This window comes from Agaricus bisporus, assembly GCF_000300575.1.
Source record: "Agaricus bisporus var. bisporus H97 unplaced genomic scaffold AGABI2scaffold_4, whole genome shotgun sequence".
In the NCBI taxonomy this organism is placed as follows: domain Eukaryota; kingdom Fungi; phylum Basidiomycota; class Agaricomycetes; order Agaricales; family Agaricaceae; genus Agaricus; species Agaricus bisporus.
Window position 1 is genome coordinate 2,273,719 of NW_006267367.1, and position 15,811 is coordinate 2,289,529.

General features: G+C 45.8%; 7 protein-coding genes across 7 annotated transcripts; 2 read left to right on the forward strand and 5 right to left on the reverse strand.

Annotated features, from left to right (window-relative positions):
- The first annotated feature begins 557 nt into the window (after positions 1 to 557).
- On the forward strand, positions 558 to 1,425 carry AGABI2DRAFT_135732 (hypothetical protein). The gene is made up of 6 exons (XM_006460516.1): positions 558 to 659; positions 726 to 777; positions 803 to 932; positions 990 to 1,083; positions 1,143 to 1,206; positions 1,265 to 1,425. Exons 3-6 carry the CDS (start codon positions 887 to 889, stop codon positions 1,283 to 1,285), a joined length of 225 nt encoding a protein of 74 aa, XP_006460579.1. The 5' UTR covers positions 558 to 659; positions 726 to 777; positions 803 to 886; the 3' UTR covers positions 1,286 to 1,425.
- Positions 1,426 to 2,044: 619 nt separating this feature from the next.
- On the reverse strand, positions 2,045 to 3,420 carry AGABI2DRAFT_192238 (hypothetical protein). The gene is made up of 6 exons (XM_006460517.1): positions 3,275 to 3,420; positions 2,993 to 3,197; positions 2,703 to 2,927; positions 2,591 to 2,647; positions 2,349 to 2,541; positions 2,045 to 2,289 (listed from the first exon to the last, which is right to left on the reverse strand). Exons 1-6 carry the CDS (start codon positions 3,380 to 3,382, stop codon positions 2,103 to 2,105), a joined length of 975 nt encoding a protein of 324 aa, XP_006460580.1. The 5' UTR covers positions 3,383 to 3,420; the 3' UTR covers positions 2,045 to 2,102.
- Positions 3,421 to 3,534: 114 nt separating this feature from the next.
- AGABI2DRAFT_192241 (hypothetical protein) lies at positions 3,535 to 5,105 on the reverse strand. Its single transcript, XM_006460518.1, has 11 exons — positions 4,988 to 5,105; positions 4,793 to 4,939; positions 4,656 to 4,720; positions 4,527 to 4,591; positions 4,442 to 4,471; positions 4,344 to 4,384; positions 4,259 to 4,294; positions 4,181 to 4,207; positions 4,041 to 4,129; positions 3,932 to 3,978; positions 3,535 to 3,873 (listed from the first exon to the last, which is right to left on the reverse strand). Exons 1-11 carry the CDS (start codon positions 5,000 to 5,002, stop codon positions 3,686 to 3,688), a joined length of 750 nt encoding a protein of 249 aa, XP_006460581.1. The 5' UTR covers positions 5,003 to 5,105; the 3' UTR covers positions 3,535 to 3,685.
- A 284-nt stretch (positions 5,106 to 5,389) lies between these two features.
- Positions 5,390 to 9,124, reverse strand: AGABI2DRAFT_117524 (hypothetical protein; the record flags this gene model as incomplete). The annotated part of the gene is made up of 11 exons (XM_006460519.1): positions 5,390 to 6,443; positions 6,498 to 6,571; positions 6,624 to 6,764; positions 6,825 to 6,940; positions 6,999 to 7,819; positions 7,883 to 8,361; positions 8,416 to 8,546; positions 8,606 to 8,672; positions 8,732 to 8,815; positions 8,868 to 8,951; positions 9,002 to 9,124. 11 exons carry the CDS (start codon positions 9,122 to 9,124, stop codon positions 5,390 to 5,392), a joined length of 3,174 nt encoding a protein of 1,057 aa, XP_006460582.1.
- A 428-nt stretch (positions 9,125 to 9,552) lies between these two features.
- On the reverse strand, positions 9,553 to 10,174 carry AGABI2DRAFT_117525 (hypothetical protein; the record flags this gene model as incomplete). The annotated part of the gene is made up of 5 exons (XM_006460520.1): positions 9,553 to 9,645; positions 9,701 to 9,798; positions 9,851 to 9,905; positions 9,959 to 10,105; positions 10,160 to 10,174. The coding sequence occupies 5 exons, from the start codon at positions 10,172 to 10,174 to the stop codon at positions 9,553 to 9,555; spliced, it is 408 nt and encodes a 135-aa protein (XP_006460583.1).
- Positions 10,175 to 12,476: 2,302 nt separating this feature from the next.
- Positions 12,477 to 13,338, reverse strand: AGABI2DRAFT_117526 (hypothetical protein; the record flags this gene model as incomplete). The annotated part of the gene is made up of 4 exons (XM_006460521.1): positions 12,477 to 12,572; positions 12,627 to 12,734; positions 12,798 to 13,205; positions 13,294 to 13,338. 4 exons carry the CDS (start codon positions 13,336 to 13,338, stop codon positions 12,477 to 12,479), a joined length of 657 nt encoding a protein of 218 aa, XP_006460584.1.
- Positions 13,339 to 15,259: 1,921 nt separating this feature from the next.
- On the forward strand, positions 15,260 to 15,641 carry AGABI2DRAFT_192245 (hypothetical protein). Its single transcript, XM_006460522.1, has one exon. It carries the CDS (start codon positions 15,313 to 15,315, stop codon positions 15,577 to 15,579), a length of 267 nt encoding a protein of 88 aa, XP_006460585.1. The 5' UTR covers positions 15,260 to 15,312; the 3' UTR covers positions 15,580 to 15,641.
- The last annotated feature ends 170 nt before the right edge of the window (positions 15,642 to 15,811 follow it).

The window sequence follows — 15,811 nt, forward strand, 5'->3', positions numbered from 1 at the left end:
GACCATCTAATACGGACACTCACCACGGTTACAAGGGCCTAAGTTTGGATAATTCAAGCGTCGTTTGTACTACTATGCTGCGGACCGCCAGTTCCGATCGGCGGCGACGGTTTTGCTAACTGCCGAAGTGCTAATTATAACCTGGAGATTACCTGAAAGGGTTGCTAAATGATTGTCAAACACGACAAGGTAGTATCACTCGGTGAATGGATGTTTTGTAGAGCGGATACACCATTTCGAATCTGTAACATTGTCGAAGCGCAAGCTTTGCACTATTCCAACAACGTAAGATATCAGAAAAGCATATGGCTAGCCGAGCATCGAGAGCCGAACCTATAGGCAAATTTTGAGTATTTTTAACAACATAGGATCTCACTGAGAACAGTAGGTTAATTGACGCGGGTACTATTGGTTACTAAAATAGCACTAGCGATAAATGCTGCGAAATAGTAAGAATATCATGTTGAGAACAGCGTATTGGATTTCAAACGTACTAAGGACCATAGCTTGTTCACTTAGTAGGATTGAAAAGGAGTAGGAAGATAGGGCAGCATTCGTTCGAGTCCTCTTCCGGACCCCGCAAGGAATACATTTGGGAAAGATGCATCCTTCAGAAGCTTCTTGCGGTGACTTTCTCAGAAAGGCTTGTCGCTTTTAGGATTGAGATAGTTCTTAGTAAAAATATTTCAGTCGGCAAAAAAACGGTGCAAGCGAACCGGACATACTAGTCATCCATCGATAGCAGGAATAGCAGCAGCTCTGAAGGAGTTAGAGTGTTAACGAAGGGCAAAGAGAGGAGTGTGTTAGTCTGACGAAAGGTATAAAAACCCTTGGTGTAGAGGTACCTTCCTCCATTGCCTCATACCAAGAGTCAACTACTAAAGAAATGTTCTCCAAAGCTCTCCTCACTACCGTCGTCTGCGCCTTCGTCGGTAAGTCAGCGACACGGCTGAGACGCAGACACAGCTGACTCGAGAATAATATTATAGCATCCGTTCATGCCCAAGCCTGTACCGGACCTGTCTACACCGTAGTCACTGGCGATAGTTGCTTCACTATCGGGCAACAATTCGGCGTCACGGCGTCAGTACTCATAAGCCTCCACTGCAGCCGTTGAAAACGAAACTGAATTAATGTCTTAGTGCCGCTATCATTGCTGCCAACCCAGGCGTCAACGCTGGGTGCACCAACTTGATTCCCGGTCAGGTCAGCATCTTTAGCCACTTTTTTTGACATTTGTTGCTCAAACCGTAAAAATCACCAGGGGCTTTGCATTCCCCTCTGAGGTGGTGATTCCTCCTCCTAAGTGTTACGAGGCTTGAAGTGCGCCTGTTCTCGAAGTTATGATCAGAAGCTCGTTTGTGTTTTGTAGTAAAATCAGAATGAAAACAGATTTTTGTATGACGACGAACCCTCGTTTGTTTATTTCAGGAACTTTTGGCTTACTCCGCCATCTCTCGTCACTGAAATTAGCACCTATCGTACCAATGGAGACCAATAACTCCTCTCTGTAATGAAGCAAATATCGTGACGTATCTTTCTCTTTCAATCGCCTCGAACAGGTGCAATTTTCAATTTGAAGTATGAGCTACCAGAGGCGTTGCTAGTCAAGTAGAATTCATGTAGCTCATGTCTCCATTTCTCAGTTATTAATTGACGGGAGGCGAAGTGAGGCTGCAGATATCAAAAGGATCTGCCTTAGTTGATGATCATAATGTCGGCTGGTGTGTTGCGGGCGTTCAATGCGGCTATTAAATTAATCTCTACAATACAGCAACGGGAGCGCTATGGAGCTTTTTATCTTGTACATATTAGGAGATAAGAAGGGGCTGTTTTATATTGACATGCAAGTCTGTATTAAAGGGAGCTGATATGATAGTCGACAAGAAGCGATTCCATGCGTAGCACTGGGGTTTAAAATATCAAATCTCCACATATACAAATAATCATACGTCCCAACCTGTCCAAGATACAACAGCAGCAACAAGAAAAAGAAAAAGAAAAGAAAGGTAGGGAAGAAATGAGAGATGGTATTATCGAAAAGGGGAATCATTGCCGCTGTTTCCTTCCCTCACCACCTATAGCCTTTCTCTCAAAACTGATCACATCAACCTCCGCGCTGTGTTAGATGCCGCAGTTTCCGATGACGATGGAGATTCCAGTTGAATCCTCAGCTCAGTCAAATTCGTGATGCCACATCTCGCGATGGACCAATCAGGTGGGCACATGGTTAGACCCTCCTCGACTCGGTCGTTAATGATGGTGTAAGTTACTACATAGAGCGAAGCCCTAACAATGGAGGTTATTTGAATATGCAAATATCATTCTGAGAAATCAGTAAATCGCACCTCTCATAATCAAGGTTGAAAGTCTTGCAAACCGCCGCCAGGACTTTTCTAACGAGATGTTTCCCTCGAGTCTTGATTTCTGCAGTTTGGTCTAGATCCGGTCCGTTGATACTGACTTGAAAGCGCTCATCAGCAGATGAGCTGGGACGCTGTAGTTCTTCGGCTGGGGCTTCATCATGTTTCGATCCCTGATCTGAATTACCCTTGAGTATCCAAGTATTCACTATTTCATTCTTGCTCACCTTCTGCATCAAACCGCACTCTAGGACTCCTTTCAGGCTCTTCCTCTTGTTGAAACTCTGAAAACAAATCGTATTTGAATATAACTCCGAAACAATGTTAAATCGACCTTACCGTGGATATCATCAGGTTGGTATTCATTTTCGTCTTCAGTATGTGGAGGTACTTCATGTGCATCTTCATACTCCACCTCAGAATACACACTCGGAGCCGGAGGAACATCATCCACTTCGATTTGTTGTTCCAACCAGTTTTCAACAAATTCTTCTTTCACTCGTGCTTCGTCTCCTTCAACGGACACTCGACCATCATGCGTTTCTACCTCGGTTGCATTTTGTGCTTCAAAGAAGCGTGTTGTCAGCCATCATCATGAAACGAGAAACTCAACAAATGTTATAGCTCACCTAATGCCCTGTTACGAGGATTCTCGTCCAGATCATCATCAGAAACCACAACAACAATTTCATCCAAGCTCGACTTCAACACCGACCACACATCCTCGCCAACTTCAATATTCGAACCCCTACACACATCCAAAGCGACAGTTTGAATACACAACTGACGCGTCATCTGGATATCAAATTTTTGCCGAATCTTGTTGACCATGTTCTGTGGATGCAGAGATTTGTTTGTTTTGAGTTCATGATATAAAAAGAGGATGCGATTCAGCAGGAGTTGTTACCAACAGAGTAAGTATTGGCTTTAAGCATGAAGACCTTGCGATCGCCGTAACAGACAATTATGACGGGTATGTCTGCTCTCGCATTTGGTTTGTAAGTCGACGTGAGGAGCATTTTCTTGTTATGTTTGTTGGTTTTCGAGGTCGCCGTTGCAGAAAACTAAAGCTGAAATTAAATTACGGGATTTCCATTGAACAACTTGCATCATATTGATTTCCGCTTTATTCCCACGGGCACTCAACACTGTCAATCGAGGAGTTCTAGTCGTCAGGAAATTTCTCTTTCCATTCAAGAATATATATATCAAACAAAGACGGCACAAGGAAACGGACGCACAGGCACCCGAAACGCGTGCTGATGTACATTCATTTATTACAATCTTCCTACTTGATCGTTGTTTCCAGAACACAAATACGTTCAGGGCAAGCTGAGTACGGTTTGCATAAACTGATCATAACTTATTTGAACCCATCCATCTCGGTCGGTATCAAGCTTTTGGAACGCCTCGGTGAGTTGCTTGACGACGACGCAAGCCCGTACGAAACGATCAAACGAGATTCCTGGAACTGGAGCACCAGGCATTTGTGTGGCGGAAGCTTTGACGTCTAAGTGTGAGCGTTCGACTAATCCAAAATATGACAGCCAACATGAAGAGAGACTCACCGTATTTCTTCTGTACGAGTTCAATCATTGGAGGCGCTAAATTGAAACTATAAATAAATGATATCAGCACTCGTGAGTGAAGGCAATATATTTTTAAAGATCTACGCACCCAAATTGATGGAGGGCCTGTTGAAGCTCTCCACCGTCGATGGAACCAGATCGGTCGCGATCAAAGTGTCTAAAGACATTTTGCCAGTCCTAATCACCGCTTTAGAGTTCACCTGACGCTAAATCAACAATCCGATATACCTTGATGTACTTCCAAAGCCCAGAAAACTATAATAACATTGAGTCCTCGGCGTCTTGTGACTGATGAAATCGACTGACTTCGTTGAATCCGATAGTCCCACTACGATCGGTATCCTATATCCCGTTATCAGCAGTTTCACATGTCTATCGGAGGATTACTTACGAAGATCGTCATAAGCAATTTAACGGTATCCAAGTCGAAAGCTAATCCGGCAGCTCATTAAGCAATCTGAGACTTCCCATACTACATCCGAAACTCACGAGTCCAATCGCCATTGATGAGCGCTCTCTCTGAATCAAATCATAAGTAACGCGAGTCGTCACACCAATAGCAAGAAGAACAGACCAAGCTCGGGTGCAGTTATATGGTTAGATCTATCCGTATCTACGGCGGTGAACCAATTCCAAAGCCTTGAAAAAACAAAAAGCAACGTCCATTAGTCATATTCTGAGATGGACTAGAAAGCGCACTAACTGAGGATCAGCACCAGGCGGTGGTCCATGACTTTGTTGAGGTGCAGAAAATCCTCCTCCGTAGCCCTGAATCACAAGACAATTATCAGCTGATCTTTTCTTCATGCGTGCAAGAAATCAACGAGAAGAGACACTGACAGAAGCACCGCCATATCCTGCACCAGGTGGTCCTCCATATCCACCACCGGGCGATCCTCCAAACCCTCCCCCGGGAGGTCCACCGTAACCGCCGCCCTGGGTAGGTCGTCCTGCGGGAGGTGGGAATCCACCACCACTACCATAGTTCTACAACCCGCTCAAGAAAAACACAGTCTGCTGGGGTAGAACACTCACTCCTCCGTAAGACATGATGATGACGAGTAAAGAGTTAAAAATGGAGGAGCAACTGAATGGAACTGGGGTTATATAAGACGCAAATATGTGGCGGTGCGGTTCCGCTACAGATTCAGATGTCATCATTGTCATCATTCAGTGTCATTAGTAGTCATTCACAGCTATATATATAAGTACCAATAACTAATACTTTAACTCATGCTAGCGTATGTGTGTGTCCTGTATACAGATTAAATAGCGAAGGGAAAGGGGAAGAGAAAAAAAACCACAGCACTTAACAGCGATAACAAATAAACAAAACGTCACAGGGATCAATAATCGATTACGGTGGTTCTTTCGAGCTCCACGGTGATAAGAGCGAAGGAGGGAATATTGTCATAGTTATTATCTTGAAGAAATAGTTCAAGCACTCGCAACAACAACGGGCGGGTAAGGCTGAGATGACCCGCCGCCACCACCACCACCACCTTGTCCGTTTCCTCCACTTGTCCCATTCTGTTGCGATCCTTCCGGCCCTTTCTTCTTTCTCCCACTTCCAGTTCCAATTCCAGGCGTTCCACCCTTCTTCTTTTTCGGACTCGCATTACTATCGGCATTTGTAGTTGATGCTATTGCCATAGACGGTATAGCAGGAGAAGTGGCAGTGGCCAAGCTACTTCCAGCAGTTCCTGGAACACCGCCAATGCCAGCACTGCCACTAGACGATGTAGCACCGCCAGTAGCGCCCCCTTGTCCAGAACCAGTACCCGCAGCAGAACCACCTCCACCAGACCCTTTCGACTTCTTCTTCCCACCACCTGTCCCACCGCCTTTCGTGATCTGTCCAAGTGGTCCCATCTTGACTTGAACAGCCGTGGGCAAGTCTTCGACTAACGTAAGCGGAGGCAAAGACGCCAAGTCAATCGATTGCGGTTGTTGCAGCTGTTGCGACTGTGATGGTGGTAATTGTGATACGTCCGAAGTTGATGCAGTAGTGATTGTAGATGAACCGGGTACTAGAATAGAATTTGAGGACGGAAGTCCAATTAATGATGCTGATGTTGCTGATGATGATGCAGGAATAGATGGTTGCGGTATCGACGGACCAGGCAATGCTGGTGGTGCACCGATAACCGGACCAGGTAACGTGGGGCCGGGTAATGATGGACCAGGAAGCGGAGGCGGAGGCGGAGGCGGAACGACAGAAGCAGCGAGACTCGCGAACCGACTCTGATAATACGGTTTTAACAACCCTATTTGATCGTCCAACTTGCTCGAGGTTAATGGTATAAACGGTGGGGGAGGTGGGTACGGTGGAGGTGGCTCGTTGGGTTTCGCAGCAGCAGGTTTGTGTTGATTTTTCTTGCTCCTTAATAACTTCTTGGGTACACTGAGACTTGACATTCCATACTCTTGCGCGATCCCTAATTCTCGAAGACCCAGATAATCTTCCCCGAGCATGTCCGCAAAGTCTCCACTAAAAATATCAGTCAGTATGCGACAGTATTAGAACCGGCATGCAGAAACATACATAGCGAGAGCACCAGTCTCTTCTTCCTCTTCGTCCTCGAATAAGCCCTCGTCTTCCAGTGTCTCTCCAGCAGTCTGAAAGGAAATTGAGGTTGCCGGGAAAGCTTGCCCAGTGTGAGATACTCACCGTGTCCCGATAAGCGCCAACAATCTTCTTCTCTAATTCGTTCAGCCTCGATGAGTATCGCTCCACATCATCACGAATATATCTTTCCAAATCCTGAACCTTGGAAGTACCACTTTCAAACAAGGTATGTAGAACAATTTCCTGAGGAAAGAAACAAAAAGATAAATGAGATTATGCAAAACCTGTCGCATTTCAATTTACCTCGGGTGTCATAGTTGCGGGTCGCTGATCACATAAATACTTGATCGTCCTTCCAACATTCGAGATATACTCAGACATGACCCCTGACATAACATCCAACGAAACCTGTGATGTGCCTGAAAAGAATGAAATAAATACAAAAAAACTTGTAACCTTGGAGAAACAAGACCGTACCTTGAAATCCAACATGTTCCAGTATCTTCTTGTTAGCCCACTGCATACACCCCCAAGCATTCTTCCCTCCGATCTCAACCCCACCCACCCTCGCTATCTTCTCTCTTCCTTTACCCCTCTTCCCTTTACTCCGCGCCATCATCACCCAGGGCGTCTCATCTACTTTCTCATTCAGAATTTCATCGTCCGCTGAAGCCACCATTGAATTCTCTCCTGCGCCACCTAAGCTATCGCCACCAAACCCGCTAGCACCGGAGGGTCCAGCTCCCGGCATAGCACCTATCCCTCCACCACCCCCACTCTCCTCAACATCTTCATTAACCAATGTCGTAGCATTCAAAGCTGAAAATTTAGAATGGGTATGTCGAATCCTTCTCATCGATTTAATATTGGTGTTCATCAAATTTAACAATGCGTTTGAATTTTCAATATGTGTGGGCGGTATTTCATCCGGCTCTTCTATTGAAGCTTTTCTCCGGGGTTTTGGCCTCGGAGATTTTGATTTGGGTATTGAAGGCGGTGGTGGGGGGCGCCATACAGACGAACGTGATGATGAATGAAAGGGAAAAAATGTCGACAATGATGATAATGATGAGGAAGAAGAGGTTGAGGGTAGAGACGGGAGCCTTGAACGTTTCTGTTCAGACGAAGCGGGACCAAATGGAATCGGTGGAACACCGTTGGCTAGTAGGGTATCAGATTGAGCTGCCGCCCACCATAACTCGGATAATTCGTCTCTCGCATCATCGTCAGGTAGAGGCGTAGGGTAAGCACTCATACAGCGCGCACGTTTCCGAGGTCTCGATTCGCTCGACGCTGACCTGTCCAAGTGTATCAAAGAATGTGAGTTAAGTGCATACCAAGATGAATTCAAAACGACGCACAGCTTTCGTTTATCTCCTAAAATGCCATCTGATTCTGTTGTGAGGTCTTCCATATCCACGTCTTCCGGTCCTTCCGTATCCAGCGAAACCAAATCTTTCAATTTCTGTACGACTGATTGATTAGGCTTCTTCAGCGCCATCACAACCTCTTTATCCAACTCGTAGAAGGTGTTCATGCCCTCTGGCGTTCGAATTATAGCGGAACTTTCTTTGAACAGCATGGGGGATGATGAATGCCGTGAGAGGGAAGTTGAAGACGACGACTTGACAATCGCCAGACCTGGTGTGCTGCCCTTCATTGAAGAATATGAAGGTGAACGGGTATGTGTTCGACTAGTGCCATTCACTTTTGGGAGATATCCTGCACCAAGTTCAAGCGGTATCTGCGGGTCAGTACGCTCGCGTCGGTCGGTGACGTGCTTTAGCAGTCGATCCGCTTTCCCCTTGAGCCGCTTGACGCACTGTCGAAGGGGATGATTCTAACCATTGTTCTCAGCGACCCGGAAAAGCAGCACCGCGCCTGTAAAACGCACCTCAGAAGCATTGTATGTATAACAATTCGACCATATAAGCTCTAGATCATCTTTAAACTCGCGTTTGGACTTGTAATTCTTCAGTTTGACCTTCTTCTGCATGGTTTGAAAGTCCATTGGGTTTGAGATGACTATTTGGAGTTATCCGTTAATGGATGGTGTGAGATGTGATCAAACGTCAATGACAGACCTTCATAGTAATCTGGAACCTCGGCCTTGGATACTGGCTTCAAGAATGCCTCCGCATCGCGGTTATCCTGGGAAAACAATAGCGTCAGTACGATGCGCGTCGCGGCAAGTGTGGCGGGGGACAGACGAGGGTCACAGTCTTGAGGTCGGCAAGTACACCGTCGAGGGCATCATAGAACGGGTCCGAAAGCTTGTTTTCGACACTCTGCTTCTGTATTGCATGGCTCAGCGGTGACTACTAAGGGAAAGCGGAGAAGACGCACCCGGCCTTCCTTGACGGTGTTGAGGAGGAGTCGAAGGTCTGCATGGGGCCTGACGTTGCTCTCGGTGAGCGTGCGGAGTAGATTCTGCAAGGCAAAGGTGAGCTCGACGCGGTGGACGACGATGAGCAGCTTACATTCATCCTCCTCGCCAACGTCGTCCACAATCTCCAAGGAACATCCCCGTTCAAACTCCGATGACCCCCGGTCCAAGCCCGCGCAAACACAGCAACATCAAACATTCCCATTTCAGAAAACATACTAAGTTGCAACACTCAGCATGCACTGTCGTATCGTTTCACCTCGCGAGGATCGTGATTATTTCCTAGAAAGCCGATACGCTTTATTCTTCTAGAAACTCTGCTTCTAATAACTCACTGACACCCGGACTTCTATCGATCACACTACTAAGGTCAGGTTTTCTTTACGGGTAGTTGAAAGTGATAATTGATTGGGGATATAGAATGGGTCTCTTGGTAAAAGAAGACATTATGGATAACCGTGCAGATGTGACATAGTACTACTTGCGGCCTTTGATTCTTTTCCCCCGCACATACAATCCTAAACCACGATTTATATTCAGTCCTGATACATTCCTTTACATTGGTACAATTTTTTCCACATTTTATTGAGATTCATGGGCGCACAATCCGTCAGCTGTCAATGTGCTGGATACTTCCTATCTCCCCTAGGATCCACCATGGACATCATGGCCACACTGTCCATGGTTGACGTCAACCGTGAAAGTATACGCATTGGGCCCAACCTGTCCATAACCTCCCTAGATTTGTCGTCAGCCAACTCTGACAGCGATAATTTGAACGCATGAATTTTACCAATACGCATTGAGAAATAACTTTGTTCAGCACGGATTTGCAATTAGCCGCTGAAGGAGGAACGTTGCGCGTGAATGTGTTCCACGCAATGAAATCGCCTATATATGTCATGCAGTATCTGATACATTTAGGGATGTCATGCATACTCACAAACTTTGGCATCTGGTAAATTGAAGCAACGACTGACTGAATCGTCAATGCGTACCTAGAGGAGAACATTAAAAAATGGCCGGGCAGCTTTGGGAAACGCTGACTTACCGCAGGAACAGCGGCAGCCGCGTCGCAAAAGGTGTTCACAAATCGGGAACAGTCAGTTGCGGGTCCCGCAGAAGTGGGTACGCCTTGGTAGCACTGGAGAGGTGCTTGAGCCACCGCAACAGCGATGAGAGTAGATGCAACAAGATACTATAAATGCCCATGATTAGTGGGTTGAGCATTGACCATCATCCTAGAAATTACGACTTTGGAAAACATCGAAGTGATTGGAAAGGTTCTGCGATTCCTTGAGCTTACTCTGTGCACAAATATCATCTTATATACTCGTAGGACATGCCGTGTACTTGAAGCTGACGAAACAAACTTCTGTCTATCACCGAGCCGGAAAAGCCACATACCGCCACATACTAAACGCTTAGATCCATTTAGAGCAGACTTGTCTCTTATTGGTAAGGTGTCAGTGCATCGGATGTACTATTACGACAGCTACTCACAGAGTCATCGCCGAAACAAAGTTAGTTACTGCGCAAAAGCAAATATACTGTTTCGGCGCCAAATTCACAAGTAAGTTAGCATCCTATCCCGAGTATATAGTCACATTCCAAGCCATCTGCAGCTTCTGGACTGAACTGAAGTTATGGCTAATTATTGGCATTATGTCAAAGAATTGATGAAGCAAGAACTGGTGATTCTAGCTTCCTGACCTCTAGGCTGAAATACGGCCAGATGGACATATTATGGTATAGCGAGACGAAGTGCCATGCGCCTGTGTTATAGCTGACATGCGACCTCATGTTCTAATGGGTCAGCTGCTGAGGGCGGACCGAAAAGCAACTTCAAATTCAAGCATATCCGGGATATTAGTAGAAATATGAATGCCTCTAGGCGCAGATTCTAAAATTAGGGAAACACTCACTGCATGCTACCGACTAGTATGGTCAAATAAAACCTACCCAAAAACACTTCTGAGGTCTTAGGATTAGGACAGATGTATTACTTGCGGTCATCTAGTCCATGCAATGCGGTATATTTACCGATTTTTGTTTCCCTCCATTTGCCCTTGCTATTCTCTCCCCAATGTGGGCTGTTGAAGGAGACAATCGATCTTCTACACAAACTTGAAACAAACATCTATTTCACACTCTGCAAAAATTGCAATCAGATGGTCACAAAACAATTTCTGAAAGTAAAGCTTGGGGAGTGGAGGGCCTTGGACCGTACTAGGACCCGAAACCTACGAACAGGGAGATCCCCGGGAGCGCCATCCAAAAGGGCATTTAGTGCTATGAAAAAAAATCAAGTTAGACTATCTCGGCGGCTGCGCTTTTAGCATCGAGCTTATCATGGCTATACTAGTATGATATACCAAATTCACATTCCAAGCATGCACTGAATGGACTAACTGTTTATTGGCATTATGGTCATTATCTATCATCAAACAAATTAAAATAGTACTTTTAGCAGTAAGAACAATTTTCCCTAATCAACCATTGTATGGCGATGTCGAAGTACCACTGGGTGCCTAGACTATCGCGTGTTCACCGGGTTAGCGGTCATATCAGCCACTGGGCGGGGCTATCGGGCCTAGTATCGAGATGGTCTCAGATTGGTCTCTAATTTTGTTTCTGTGTTTAGCTCTTTTCGACATAGTGTAAGGAGATAGAGTACGGGGAGGAAAAGTCGATCAGAAAGTCGTATTGATCGCGGGGAATGGAAGTAGTATCTAGACCAATTAGCCTTTTCCCGCTTCAGTTCAGAACTATGTAAATTGGCGGGACGCTAGCGCTACTTAGCGTAGACGAGCGGATGTTTACGCTAGAGTTCCGCCAGTTTACGCCAGCGTAGTTCCAGGTAACGCTAGTATAGCAATCTCATGATTTTTACGCTAGCGTTACGCTGCCGTTTACGCTGCCTTTTGTAGGTTTGCGCTGGCCGGAACTGAACAGTCTGACGTTGAAGCGATTGATGATATTCAGGCTGAATCCCAAGAATATTTGAGCATGAGGTCAAATGTGTTACCCTTGGGCCGTCCTTTGCCATTCAGAAGTCGATATGTATAAGTAAACTCTCATATGTGCCTTGTACCTTGTGAAATTAAGCGATAACCGTGTTTGAATTCCCATATGAAAAGAAGTAATACTATCAAACCTCTACCACGAAACCTACAAGGTCTGTGCTAGTGAATAATCACAATTCCAGCCAGGATGAGAATATGAGTATCTACGTGATGTGCTAAGATCATAATGATCGAACGACCTACCTAATCCTCCCTCAAATATCTTGACACCTACCCGAACGAGTGGGGTTGATTTCTATCTAAACTTCAACCATTGTCGTTCCGTACGGTTCATGGTATTTCCATGTGCCAAATGAGGACTTAAGTTACATGAAACGTACGTAGGTTCGATACTGAACGGGAATCCCTACTCCAATCACCAACGCGCCCCGATGAATCATCATCGATGATCGCCGAGGGGGCCTGATAGATGAATGGATGCTTCACACTCCCAAAGAACAGCCTCGATGAAAAATCCTTATAAGCTGCTTCTGCTGAGCAATATCAAGAAAGAGGGGTATGAGTATGTCCTTGCATAGCGGCGATAATTTGTGCGGATGTAAGTTCTTTCCCAGCTAACATATACACGACGCGCAATTCCTTGAGAAGTCTTGCTCAGCGGAATCGAGTAAAGTAGTCAGACAAGAAACACACCTCAAAACTATGCTGCGAAAAGTCGGGTTTGGCAGAGATAGATTCGAGATTTTCCGATTCGGAGCCTCGAAGCTTATCCTTATTCTTATAGGAGTAAAACCGTAATTCCTTTCCAAAGAAAGAAAAGACCGCGTTAGCATCGGGTTTACAGTAAAAGAAATACACACAGACCTCTGGGCTAAACGTAGAATACTGTTCTGAACAACTTATTGTAAGGAACGTCTCACCCGCGACCTTTACATTCTTAAAATCCTGAAACTCGGGTAAATTCCCTGGATCCGAAACTCTCCTCGCTACAGCGCCAATTTCGGAACTGCCAGTAATTCCTGTTCCAGTGCTAGTGCCAGTTCCGGTTCCAACTCTACCCACACCTACTCCATTGTTGAGCGCAATTCGAGAGGATAATGGGTTCTCTTTCGGCCGACCAGCTAATACGGGATCATGTTCGGATATGGGCTTGAATAGTGGCGGTAGGCCGAGCGATGATCTCTCTTTATCCCCACTGGGAAGTTCTGGTACGGGTTTCGGTGGTTGAGCTGTCGTCCTATAAGCTTGAATGTAATCGTCTATCCGTACTTCCTAGGTTTGAATTGATCAAACAAAAAAGTAGATGCGACGTTGAATAAGTATGAGTTTTTCCATTTTTGACTAGGAGAGATTCGCACACCTCAAAGCATTTTCCATGTTCTATAAGGGATGTGGCCATCGACATGTAGGAGAGTGACATGTTCATTGTGAACAACGATGACGGGGAGAGAACATGCTCTAGCTATGTGCATTATGTAAGCGCAGTCTTCCGTTCCGATTATCACACACATTGTCAGGGTCGTTCCCCCATAACATTCCATGAAAACACTTTGACATTTGTGCCGCATGCTTAATTTCTTCCCGGAGGCATCATGGCTGAACGCTCATAGGGAAAGGAAACTTTTTCCGAAAGCCCAGAAGCAAGGTAAGGCTCTTTAATAGTGTTTATCTCATTTTTCGTGGACTCGGCAGCGCCCTCCAGATATTTTTCGCATCACCCACCTACCTGCCAATATATCCGACGCCCCGACACGAAGATATTTTACGAGCATGTTGCTGAGCCATCATTCTCAGACCCCCGAAAGATTGCCCATGATTGTGATTGCTGAGAGCCCGCCAGAATGGTGCAAACCAAGTAAATATGCCATTTACAGTACAAATTGTCTAGGATGGTGGAGCTTTCCAGTACTCGATAACAGGGACAAAACAAGACATACGTTCCTACATCCCGCCTTCTACGCATCACTCACTACTCGAACGATCGTATAGTTGCAAGTTTTTGACAATGGTCGCCAACTCAAAGCCCTCCAGTCGATCGGCTCTGGTGATAGCCACAATAGAACCAAGGAGGACGACCAATAAACCGACGACTACACTCGTAGCAATCAAAAATGGTTTACTTCCGACCAAGGCCATCTTTTGAATTTCCAGCACTGCGCTGGTGTTTATTTTGGCGAATGAAGGGATGGTAATGCTATCTTCGTTGGGCTTGTACCCACTCAGATAAGCTTTAGCCGCCGAGGCTACCACATCATTCATGTTTTGATTTATCTGGTTCAACGACGCGGGCTTGATTTTAATATCAGTCGAACCGTCCAAATCCCAACTAGACAAGAAAAGTTGGCGCGAGACGCCATTAACATACCCTCCATCCGTGTATGATTGCCTCGAAGAGGTAGCATCGAGAAGGCTTTTCGAGAAAATGACATTGGCTGCTTTGGTCGGAATGTTCTTCACAACCGGGTCACCATGTAGAATAGTAGCTTCGAGCGATGAAGCAGTGGCGCTTACGATAGCAGGTAGAATCTTAAACTCGGGGTCGCAGGCCAGAACCGAAACCAGCAATGACTGACAATCAAGATCAGTACCGTCGGGCAAGAAAGTAGGGTTGTCGGTAGTGTTGCAAGGGACGAGCACCGAAGGGATGTCTCTCAAATCCACTTCCATTGGTCCGAGCGTACTGCTACCGGCAAATAGAAAGGGGATGAGAGAGTTATTGTCGGGCTTGTCAGGCCCAACGTCCGATATCACCATGGGCAAGATAACTAGACACACATTCAGTAACGAATGCGGGTATGAAGAAAGAAACTCACGAGGATCACCTAATAGCTCGTACTTTACCAGAGGACTCGGATAGTAAATGTACCATTCACGGCCCTCCACAACCCAACTCCTGTCATCCTGGGATTTAGATGGTTCTTTCCAGGAGCAGTTGAAGTTGTACTGGATTATGTCGCTGTGATATTTGATAGTCGTATTTTCGGGCACAGAGTCTGATGGCCAGGGTATAAGCACATCCGATCGTCTAGTATTGAACCCGTAATTTTTGAATTTTTCAACCACTTCAAGTTGCGTGATGATGTTGGCACGGTAGAAAGCAAGCGTTTCGGACCCAAATTGGTCGAAACTTGGTGTTATGGTGAGGTTGGCGACTTGGATATCTTGTGAAAATTCATAGGGTACGAAGTCGACGCTGATAGCACTTGGGCCCAGTCCATTTAACAATGCCAACAGAAGGAAGGACAGGAAACCGAGGCGAAAGGGATGTGTAGCACGTTTCGACGCCAAGTGCTTTGTTTGATCAAGAAACCCCGTGGTCAGACGAGAGACACGATCAAGCTCTCTAGGAGAGAGGCTTTGTGATTTGCGGTATTGCTCTATGCATTCTGCGCTGAAAATGCTTAGCAAGATGTCCTTCACGGCAAATATGGCAAGGGCATGCCAAAGGATAGCAATGACTGTAAAAGTGCCCTTGACTTCCGTGATTGTGAAAGATAAGTGCAATATGACCGGCCGCCACAACGTTGTGAAAACAAGCGCAATGAAACCGAATTCGAGTAGCACGAAGATGATGAAGCGGATAAGAAACGAATGGCGGGGGATAACTCGAGGATTTGGTTCTTGGAATGGGGATTTCTCCTTTTGATTTCCTCTGTGAATGTCGTCTGAAGACAACAAGGAGGATGATATTGCCGAGTATGTCGTGGGAGGGGGAGATGAAGTCCTGAAATGCATGAGCTAAGTGAAAGATGCGCCACATCTGTTAGCAGCAGTATATATACACGCTAGTAGCGTGACAACGTAAAAATTTGTACAGCTGGCGCTGAGCTAGCGTCTGCCGTTGGAGCATCTGTCACGAAAACTCAATGTTCAATCTC

Coding starts and splice junctions, on each gene's coding strand:
- AGABI2DRAFT_135732 (XM_006460516.1), top strand. CDS start 887: ATGTTCTCCAAAGCTCTCCTCACTACCGTCGTCTGCGCCTTCGTCG. Junction 933..989: donor CGTCGTCTGCGCCTTCGTCG/GTAAGTCAGCGA, acceptor ATAATATTATAG/CATCCGTTCATGCCCAAGCC. Junction 1,207..1,264: donor CCAACTTGATTCCCGGTCAG/GTCAGCATCTTT, acceptor AAAAATCACCAG/GGGCTTTGCATTCCCCTCTG.
- AGABI2DRAFT_192238 (XM_006460517.1), bottom strand. CDS start 3,382: ATGCTCCTCACGTCGACTTACAAACCAAATGCGAGAGCAGACATACCC. Junction 3,198..3,274: donor TTAAAGCCAATACTTACTCT/GTTGGTAACAAC, acceptor CTGCATCCACAG/AACATGGTCAACAAGATTCG. Junction 2,928..2,992: donor TCCTCGTAACAGGGCATTAG/GTGAGCTATAAC, acceptor GCTTCTTTGAAG/CACAAAATGCAACCGAGGTA.
- AGABI2DRAFT_192241 (XM_006460518.1), bottom strand. Junction 4,472..4,526: donor TATAACTGCACCCGAGCTTG/GTCTGTTCTTCT, acceptor GATTTGATTCAG/AGAGAGCGCTCATCAATGGC. Junction 3,874..3,931: donor ACTCGTACAGAAGAAATACG/GTGAGTCTCTCT, acceptor GCTCACACTTAG/ACGTCAAAGCTTCCGCCACA.
- AGABI2DRAFT_192245 (XM_006460522.1), top strand. CDS start 15,313: ATGCATTCTGCGCTGAAAATGCTTAGCAAGATGTCCTTCACGGCAAAT.